This window comes from Diceros bicornis, chromosome 1 (genome assembly GCF_020826845.1).
Source record: "Diceros bicornis minor isolate mBicDic1 chromosome 1, mDicBic1.mat.cur, whole genome shotgun sequence".
Lineage (NCBI taxonomy): Eukaryota > Metazoa > Chordata > Mammalia > Perissodactyla > Rhinocerotidae > Diceros > Diceros bicornis.
Window position 1 is genome coordinate 59,468,317 of NC_080740.1, and position 11,177 is coordinate 59,479,493.

An 11,177-nucleotide genomic window follows, 5' to 3' on the forward strand; every position below is an offset into this window, starting at 1 on the left:
ATGAGTTATAAATGGAGTAATATATGATGTTCATGAATTGGAAGATTCAAAATTTTAAAGCTATCAGTTCTCTTCTAAGACAACATTACTTTAAAATTACAACATTACTCTAAAATTCAAATTAAATAATAGAATGTCAACGAAAGCTAGGAAACTTCTTAAGAAAAAAGAGCAGAAAGAAAAAACTTGCCCTACTAATTATTAAGACTTGTTATAAAGCTATATTAGTCAAGATAGTCTGGTATTGGTGCATAGACAGCAAATTTGACAGATGTAATAGATTAGAGAGCTCAAAAAGAGACTTACGTATCTATGGAACATTTGAATATTAGAGAGATGGCAAGTCAAACGTTCCACGCTCAGGCTACTCTAACAAAATACCACAGACTGGTGGCTTAAACAACAGACATTTATTTCTCACAATTCTGGAGGCTGGGAAGTCCAAGATCAAGGTGCCAGCAGATTGGGTTCTTGGTGAGGGCCTTCTTCCTGGCTTACAGATTTCAGAGTTCTCACTGTATCCTCACACTGCAGAGGGAAGCTCTCGAGTCTCTTCTTCTTTATATAAAGGCACTAATCTCATCATGGGAGCTCCACCCTCATGACCTCATCTAAACCTAGTTACCTCCCAAAGGCCCCATCTCTTAATGCCATCACATTGAGGGTTAGGGCTTCAATATATGAATTTGGTAGAGGGGCACAAATATTTAGTCCATAACATAGATCAATGGACAAAACATAAAATGTTCAATTAAAAATGGTTATCCATACAGGAAAAGATTACACTGGGTCTTAATTTAAAAATCAACTCAGACTGGATTTAAGACTTAAAGGTCAAAAAAAAACCTTTAAAGCTCTTAGTGGAAATATAGGTAAATATATTTTAGACTTTGGAGATAGAAATAATTTCTTTAAAAAGACACTGACCATAGAATAAAGAATTAATAAATTTGACTATTAAAATCAAGGACTTTGATTCATCAAAAGACATCTTAAAGATGTGAAAGGGATAAGTCCTGGGCATGTAATGTACAGCCTAGTGACTATAGTTAATAATGCTATATTGTATATTTGAAAGTTGCTAAGAGAGTAGATCATTTTTTGTGTGTGATGAAGACTTTTAAGATTTACTCTCTTAGCAACTTGCAAATATGCAATACAGTATTATGAACTATTGTCATCATGCTGTACTTTACATTCCTATGACTTATTTATTTTATAATGGAAGTTTGTACCTTTTGACCCCCTTCACCCATTTCATCCACCCCCTACCTCTCCCTTCTAGCAACCACCAATGTGTTTTCTATATCTATGAGCTTGGTTGTGTTTTGTTTTGTTTGTTTATTTGTTTTGTTTTTTAGATTCCACGTATAAGTGAGATCATACCTATTTATCTTGCTTTGTCTGACTTATTTCACTTAGCATAATGCCCTCAAAGTCCATCCATGTTGTCACAAATGGTAAGATTCTATTCTTTTCTATGACTGAATAGTATTCCATTGTATATATATACCACATCTTCTTTATCCATTCATCCATTGATGGACACTTGGGTTGTTTCCATGTCTTGGCTATTGTAAATAATACTTCAATGAACATGGGGGTGCAGATATCTTTTCAAATTAGTGTTTTTGTCTTTCTTTGGATAAATACCCAGAAGTGGAATTGCTGGATCATATGGTAGTTCTATTTCTAATTTTTTGAGGAACCTCCATACTGTTTTCCATAGTGGCTGCACCAGTTTACATTTCTACCACCAGTGCACAAGGGTTCCCTTTTCTCTACATCCTCCCCAACACTTGTTATTTCTTGTCTTTCTGAGAATAGCCATTCTAACAGATGTGAGGTGATGTTGAGCATCTTTTCTAAGAGAGCACATCTTAAAAAGTTCTCATCACAAGAAAAAAATTGTAACTATGTGTGGTGATGGATGTTAACCATATTTATTTTGGTTATCATTTCACAATATACACAAATATCAAATAATTATGTTGTACGTCTGAAATTAATGTTATATGTCAATTATACCTCAGTTTAAAAAAATGTGAAAAGGTACAAACCAGGAGAATATACTCACAATATACACACTGACAAAGAATTAATATAGAATATATAAATAACTCCTACAAAACCAATGTAAACAAAAAAAATAGAAAAATGGTAAAAGACATGAACAGACATTTCACAGAAGAAACACATAAAACCAGTAGACACATGAAGAGATTTTTTTTTTGCTGTAATCAGAGAAATACAGATCAAAAACAGGATAAGGTAGATTTTTTTACCCACAGTTTTTTGACAAAAATTTAAAAGCTTGACAATACCAAATGTTGGAAAGGATGCAGATACAAGAGGCTTATATATTGTAAGTGAATGTGAAAATCAGTGTAACTACTTTGGAAAATAGTTGGGCACTATCTATTAAATTTAACAATTACTCCTGGATAAATACTTGAGAGTTCCAGAATTTCTATTCCTAGTTATATACCCCAGAGAAACTCTTGTACATTTTCATCAGGAGGTATATATAAGAATATTTATATTGACAGTGTGCACAAGAGCAAAAATCAGGAAACAATGATATGCCCACCAACTGAATGAATATAGTGTGGTATATTCACAAAATGGAATATTCTATGACAGTCAAAAATAAATGAACTGCAGTAACACAAGGTTATTGGATTTTACCAACAAATATTAAATGGAAAAAATAAGTACCAAAGTATTACATACAGTATTTTACCCTTACTATAAAATTTAAAACAACTAGATGAAAAATATGTGGGGCCAGGGGGAGAAGTAACATATAATACAATAAAAGTATATTCAGAAGAGCAAAGAATGATTCCCATAGAATTCAGGATGATGATCATCTTCATTTGGTGGAGGTGGGGAGAAGTATGTGGGACCATATATATTGTTAGATGGAGACTATTACCAAGGCCCTGGCATTTGGGGGAGGTGCTGTGTTCATGGATTCTTATCACTATGTAGATAGATAAATACCTATATAGATAAATAGATAGATGATATTGGATAGGGAAGTAAAAAAACAAAGCAGGTCAAGTATGGACTGATGATGACAGTTTATCATAAATCAATTCTGTGAACCTGAGGTCCAACAGGATTTAAAAAAAAAAAAACAAAAACAGCTATGTGATAGAATAAAAGCACACAGAATCACCAATGCGATATTCTTGCCAAAAATGTTTAACCTCACCCAAGCCTTTAGACCTTCTCTCAAGGAGCCAAAGCCCCAAAACCCAGGAGACTTCCTGCCTGGTCCTGCTCCAGCAACAGAACAGAATCAATCTGGAGGAACAATGCTTTGAAGTAGAACAAGGCTCCTGACGCGCATCAGCTATGACTCCAGATGGCAAAGAGAAGTGGCTAGGCAAGCACAAAAACAGAAGCAGAGAACAGGAAAATAAAGAACAGTGTGTGGTAAAATCTCATAATCCACTATAGAAGACACTAATGGTGCCGCGGCCGCCTCTAGAGTCAGAACTGAAGACTACCCCTGCTCTGCGACCTCTTTGTGACCAAATGGGCGCCTGAGTCCGAGAAGATTCCCCTGTCTGATGCCGAGGGGACGGAGAAGGCTTTTTGTGAGCAGTATCTCCAAGAACCTAGATCTAGAACCCCGAGCGCCGGCTAGAGAAGAGCCCTCTGCCATTTCTCCAAAGGCAGAAAGGAGCCTTTCCTGCGAATGCACAGAAGAGCCATTTACATGTAAATCAACGAGCAAAGAAGGTATGTGGAAAGATGCCCTGGTTAATGTGTGGTAAGAGTCCAGGTTGCTGAGGAGGACCCAGTGAAACTTCTTCAGACTGGAGTAGAATACTCACTATATACACAATTATCTGGAGGAAATAATACTCTTTCTGGGGACTTGTTTTTTTCACCCACAGAACGTGCAGGATTGTTAAGAGACATCAGTTTTCTGATGGAAACTACTTACTTTCCTGGGAAATTTTTCCTCTCAAGGTGCAGACTAAAGCCAGTAATACCAAATGTTCTGAACTGGTTGTGAAAAAGCCATTAAGCCTAGTGCAATGAACAGAGCATCAGTACTGACTACCACCACCAACCTTGAAGAGGTCGGCACACAGGAAGATCCTAGGATTCCTTATAAATATCATTGACAAGGAGCCATTATTTAAGTGCTGGCATTAGAAGGGAGCTGAGAACACTATGGACAGTGGAGCTCACAAGGCAGGTCACAGACTTGGATGATAGTTCCAACACTGAAATAATTTACTTTCTGAAAAGGTTCTCAGAGAAGACTTCTGGGCCATTCCATGTGAATCTGGAGAGACCAGAGAACCAAAGAGTTACAGACTTTAAAAACAGGGATCTCAAAGCTCAGATGGTGCTCAAATTGTAAATGCAGGTAGGCTCAACAAAATCTTGGCAAACCGAATACAGCAATACATTAAAAAGATCATACACCACGATCAAGTGGGATTTATACCAGGGACGCAGGGATGGTTAAACATCCGCAAATCAATCAACGTGATACATCACATCAACAAAACAAAGAATAAAAACCACATGGTCTTCTCAACAGACGCAGAGAAGGCATTTGACAAGATACAACATCCATTTATGATAAAAACTCTCAACAAAATGGGAATAGAAGGAAAGTACCTCAACATAATAAAGGCTATTTATGACAAACCCACAGCCAACATCATACTCAACGGGGAAAGACTGAAAGCCATTCCTCTGAGAACAGGAATGAGAAAGGGCTGCCCACTCTCACCACTCCTGTTCAACATAGTACTGGAGGTTTTGGCCAGAGCAACTAGGCAAGAAAAAGGAATAAAAGGAAGCCAAATAGGTAACGAAGAAGTGAAACTCTCACTATTTGCAGATGACATGATTTTATATATAGAAAACCCTAAAAAATCCATTGGAAAACTATTAGAAATAATCAACAACTACAGCAAAGTTGCAGGGTACAGAATCAATCTACAAAAATCACTTGCATTTCTGTATGCTAATAATGAACTAACAGAAAGAGAGCTCAAAAAGATAATACCATTTACAATTGCATCAAAAAGAATAAAATACCTAGGAATAAATCTTACCAAGGAGGTGAATGACCTATACAATGAGAACTACAAGACATTATTGAAAGAAATCGATGATGACATAAAGAAAGGGAAAGACATCCCATGCACGTGGATTGGAAGAATAAACATAGTTAAAATGTCTATATTACCTAAAGCAATCTATAGATTCAATGCAATCCCAATCAGAATCCCAATGACATTCTTCATGGAAATAGAAAAAAGAATACTAAAATTCATATGGGGCAACAAAAGACCCTGAATAGCTAAAGCAATCCTAAGAAAAAAGAACAAAGCAGGAGGCATCACAATTCCTGACTTCAAAACATACTACAAAGCAATAGTAATCAAAACAGCATGGTACTGGTACAAAAACAGACACACAGATCAATGGAACAGAATTGAAAGCCCAGAAATAAAACCACACATATACGGACAGCTAATTTTCGACAAAGGAGCTAAGAACATACAATGGAGAAAGGAAAGTCTCTTCAACAAATGGTGTTGGGAAAACTGGACAGCCACATGCAAAAGAACGAAAGTAGACCATCTGCTATCGCCATTCACAAAAATTAACTCAAAATGGATCAAAGACCTGAAGGTGAGACCTGAAACTATAAAACTCATAGAAGAAAATATAGGCAACACACTATTTGACATTGGTCATAAAGGAATCTTTTCGGATGACATGCCTACCCAGACTAGGGAAACTAAAGAAAAAATAAACAAGTGGGACTTTATCAAATTAAAGAGCTTCTACAAGACAACAGAAACCAGAATCAAGATGAACAGACAACCCACCAGCTGGGAGAGAATATTTGCAAAACATACATCTGACAAGGGGTTGATCTCCATAATATATAAAGAACTCACACAACTGAACAATAAAAAAACAAACAACCTGATCAAAAAATGGGCAGAGGAAATGAACAGACACTTCTCCAAAGAAGATATACAGATGGCCAATAGGCACATGAAAAGATGTTCAACATCATTAATCATCAGAGAAATGCAAATCAAAACAACACTAAAATATCACCTCACGCCCGTTAGAATGGCTATAACCAAGACAAAAAACAACAAATGTTGGAGAGGATGTGGAGAAACAGGAACCCTCATACACAGCTGGTGGGAATGCAAACTGGTGCAGCCTCTGTGGAAAACGGTATGGAGATTCCTCAAAGAATTAAAAATAGAGATGCCCTATGATCCAGCCATCCCACTACTGGGAATCTATCCAACGAACCTGAAATCAACAATCCAAAGAGGCTTAGGCACCCTTATGTTCATTGCAGCATTATTCACCATAGCCAAGAAGTGGAAGCAACCTAAGTGTCCCTCGGCTGATGATTGGATCAAGAAGATGTGGTGTACATATACAATGGAATACTACTCAGCCATAAAAAAAAAGACAAAATCATCCCATTTGCAACAACATGGATGGGCCTGGAGGGTATTATGTTAAGTGTAGTTAGCCAGAAGGAGAAAGACAAACACTGTATGATCTCACTCATATGTGGAATATAAACCAACTCACGGACAGAGAAAACTGTATCGTGGTTACCAGGGGCAATGGGGGTGGGGGGGTGGGCACAAGGGGTGAAGGGAGTCATATATATGGTGACGGACAAACAAAAATGTACAACCCAAAATTTTACAATGTTAAAAACTATTAAAACATCAATAAAAAAAAAAGATGTAAAAGAAAAAAACAAAAAAAAAACAGGGATCTTAAAGCTCAGATGGTGCTCAAATTGTAAATGCAAGCTCTGGACAGAGGGATACTTTCTGGCCTTGAGCAAAAAATCTCCTGTGACTCTTTTATGTACATAACAGCTTCCTGGAAATAATTATCACCCCTCCTTAGAGCTTTGGGCCAGAAGAAAAAGAACCTACTTTTCATCCAAGTTCAGCAACTTGGGGACATTTTCTTGTTCAATCCAAGAAAATGGGCAGGTTTGATACTCCATTGCCAGATACGATCCTTATGAGATGTCACATATACATAGCAACTGCAACAGCTTGGTATTCCATGACAGCTAGGACTGAGACTGAATTTCTAGCTACAATATCACTGTAGCATGCAGACCATCTGGCCCTGACCATAGAGCAAAGGATGTAATAAATATCAGAAAAGATTTTTCAAAGTTGAAGGGTAAATTATGCTACGTGGAAGTGAAATTTAAAATAAGGCTAGGCATCAGAAAAATGGATTTGACCAATTCAAATCTTAGAAATAAATACCATCTCACCACATACACAAAATAAATACACGGTAACTCTGAGGGGATGGATGTGGTAACTCACCTTATTGTGGTAATCATTTCACAATATATACGTATATCAAATTATAACATTTTATGCCTTAAACTTATACAATGTTATTTGTCAATTATATTTCAATAAAGCCGGGGCGGGGGGGGGGGGGGGGGAAGAAAAATACCATGGCACTAATTTAAAGAATACAAAGAAACCACAATACAAAAACAAAAACACAAGGGAAAGAGATAGTTCCTTAAATTCAAAGATTCCACCACTGATTTTATATACACACTCACACACACATACATAATTTGGATTCTAGTTTTTTGTTCTAAATTTTATCCTAGAATATCACTCTTCTAACTGTAAAACAAACATCTAGACCATCAGATCCTTGAGAAGAGAAGCCAAATATTAATGTCTGAGCACCCAGAGCTCAATACAGTACATTGTAAATGGTGTGAGTTAAATATTTTTATTTAGGTAAATAATTTAATGATAGAACACTCAAATTTCTTTAAACACAATATTTCAAGATCTATATTTTTGTCCGGAGTACAGATCTGAAATAGTACAAATTGTTCCCAAATATCTAACCATGAATTAAGCAAATAGAGGGGGAAAAAATTCTCCTGAGTTAGGTTCCCATTTCTCACACCCACTCACTCTTACTTGACTCAAACTATTTCCATTAAAAATATTTAGTTAAACCTTTAATGGACAACATGTGAAAAGGTCTGCTGACAACAGGGCTGAGATGAGCACAGGGGCTGGGCAGGGGGCGCGTGGACTCTGAAGTGGTCCACTTCCTGCTGGAAGCCAGTCCTGTCCTCTCTTTGCTGTAATCAAGGCCTGCTTGGATGACGCCCCAATAAGTAGCTTCTGACCATTTCAGTATGGGATATATAACTTAAATATATAAATAACTTAAAAGTAAAGTAGGAAAATGGTTTTCTTTTAAAGAAACAGCAAATGGAAGACCAGCCCTGGCTCTTGAGTACACCAGGCACGACACTGAGCATCCCCTCCCCAAATGTCTACCGTAGCCCCCACTTGTCAACATCTTGTTTCCCTGACCCTATGCTTCTGGCACGATGGCTGAAGTTGCAACTGAGGCTTCACAGATAGAAGAAAGCTAAAGAGATTCCACACAAGATTTACATTTTGCGGACAGCAACAGATAAACATGGTGTGGACTACTATTAATACTGGTAGCCTGCTTGCTATCCGCTTTACAGGCTGCTTAAGAACAATTCTTATTGAGAGAGACTCTGCTGGTCTTGGAGCAGCAAGAAACGATGAGGCTTACTTTGGCAGTGACAAGAACGACCCTCTAACACCATAGGCTATAGGTGCTCATCACCAAGTCTGTGGGGATCAGATGAACTTTAGTTTTTTGTTTTTGTTTTTTGGCAGTTCGTATATACATACACATGGTATAATTTAATAAAATTGTTTTTCTTAACATTTCATTGGCTTTATAAAGTCACACCACATATATAGTCATCATTAAAATTCACTGATGGCCAGTACAAAAATTAGAAAGTTCCAACACTGTTAAAGCATGGCAAGGAGTTATGGACCCCAAGGTAAACTTCAGGATGGGTCAGCCCTAACATTACTCACTGTGGAGTGCAAGCACTAACTTCTGTCTAGTTCTGTCTGAGAGGAAAGGACTTCATCCATGAGTACTGTCACTTGATCACCAAACAGGGAACAAAAGCTTCTCTTGGCTTTGGCACTCTCTGTTTCCTGGAAGGGTTTCTGACCGGGGGAGGCAGAGAGGACAGTGAATGATCCAAAGTGGATCAACAACCCCTAATTGAGCCAACAGAACTCCCTGGAAGACTGGAAGCCAAGAACTGTTGTCAGCTACATGGATCTTCACCAAAGCACAGCAGCATAGCCCCTTCCCCTCACCCCATTCCTCAACCTAAAGCCCAGCAGAAGGGAAGCTCTTGGGGAGAGGAAAAGAAGGGAAGTTGGTACAGATGAAGGCCATACTACTTCCCAAAGGTCTGAAGCTCTAGACCACACCTAATGAAGATAGCAGAATATGATCCCATTTTGAAAATAAATGGCACCATTTTAACAGCAGAGCATGTTGGTAAAATCCAGGATGCTTACTTTGAAACTTAAACTCAAGAATGTGGAAGCCACACCAGTAAGCAGGTATATTCTCCTTTTAAAAATCTAGATGGGTATTCTGGTTTTCAAGCACTACATGAAAACTTTTAAAAACACTTTAATTGCCTGGTACAGTACACACGTTAGGCAGAGTTTTCAAGAGGCCCTACATCTTGAATGGTTAAGCAATCATTCATAACCATCTTCATGAATCATGGTTAACTCGGTTTTTCTGGTGATCTGAGATTAACCATGGAACCAAACTGTGTTTCACGCATAACACATAACCAACCAAACTGCATGTACAAGTACAGGTTTATGCAAAAGCCATGATATAACTATCTTTAGGCTTTCAGATTAGGCACATAGGGCCACCTGCTCACTCTGTACGTCCCACCAAACACAAGAGCAGCAACTTTTCTATGTCAATACCACTACCGGCAGAAATTATATGATATGAAATAGAGGTTCTTCTGTAAAGTTTAAGATTTAGGGTAGAAGAAGGGAAGACAAAAACAAAATTCCCATGAAGTAAAAAATAATTCCACCTTGGTCCAGTACTCCATGAAACCCTGAGATAAACTATAGTCCTCAAACGCAAGTACTTGAATCCAGGTTCACCAAGACACTTCAGTATGCTTCAAACTGGCTCATCATCATCTTCCTGCTGTATTCATAAGCCAAAAACAGTGCCGCATTGGCAGGGAATGCTCGAATCATAGTAGCTTTCAGTCCAGAATATAAGGCTGCTATTCCTTCATTTTTCACAACACTTAAAAGAGTTCCGATAAATCCTGCCTGTTTTCCAGACATGGAAAGAACCTGAATTCTGGATTTGATACAGTCCACTGGGTATATGACAACCCAAAGGCAAATTCCAGCAATTCCACCACTTAGCATCAAAGGGACAGGGCCTAGTTCGTCTTTTGATCTCCCTGAGGCAAAAAACGATCGGCTCAGTTCATAGCCACCGAAGAAGAAGAAATAGCCCGGTACTTCCTGAAGTAGAGTGCTCGAGAGTCCGTGGTAGAAGCCCAAGAGGCCATCCTTTCTAAGGATACTCTTCACGACGGACCAAACTGTATTATGGCTTTTCGCTATCTTCCCTGACATCTCCATTTCGTGCATGGTCTGTAGCCGGCATTTCACAAGCTCAGTGGGGCAGAGGGCCAGCGCAGCAAACGCAGAGGCGAAGGAACCGGCGGCTGCAGTCTGCAGATCACTCAGTTTTTCCTGCTTGTCCAATCCAACCACTTTCCTAACAAACTGTTGGCAGAAGCCGTAGCACATGAAGAGGACAGAGTTCTGGGCGACAAAGGCAATCAGTGCTGGGCCGGTGCCCTTGTAAAAGCCCCGAAAACCCACTTGGGAGTACGTCTTCAGGCAGCAGTCGGTGAGGCCCTTGTACAGCGCGGGGAACGTCTGCATCTTCACTTTCAGGGTGTCGAAGGGCTGCCCGGTCAGGACACACACTGTGCCCCCGAGGGCCCCCGCTGTGAGGTCGATGGCGGCTTGGATGGCGGGATTGGACTTCATGTTCGCCCACTCTTCGGCTGGTCTCGGTGGAAGACAGCTCTCTGGAGCTTAGGGCGCGCTTCTCAAGTCCCGCCTCCTGCTCTTGGCTCTCACTCCCTGGCGGAAGAAGCCGCTTAACCCCACGTCGGGCCGCGGGCGGCCCGCCCCGCGCACTGAGATAACTCCCGGCCGGCGGCC

The 11,177-nt window shown here is 39.3% G+C and overlaps 1 protein-coding gene across 1 annotated transcript; it reads right to left on the reverse strand.

Annotated features, from left to right (window-relative positions):
* Positions 1 to 7,529: 7,529 nt before the first annotated feature.
* LOC131406548 (mitochondrial ornithine transporter 2) lies at positions 7,530 to 11,085 on the reverse strand. The gene has a single exon (XM_058542613.1). It carries the CDS (start codon positions 10,998 to 11,000, stop codon positions 10,095 to 10,097), a length of 906 nt encoding a protein of 301 aa, XP_058398596.1. The 5' UTR covers positions 11,001 to 11,085; the 3' UTR covers positions 7,530 to 10,094.
* Between the last annotated feature and the right edge of the window lie 92 nt (positions 11,086 to 11,177).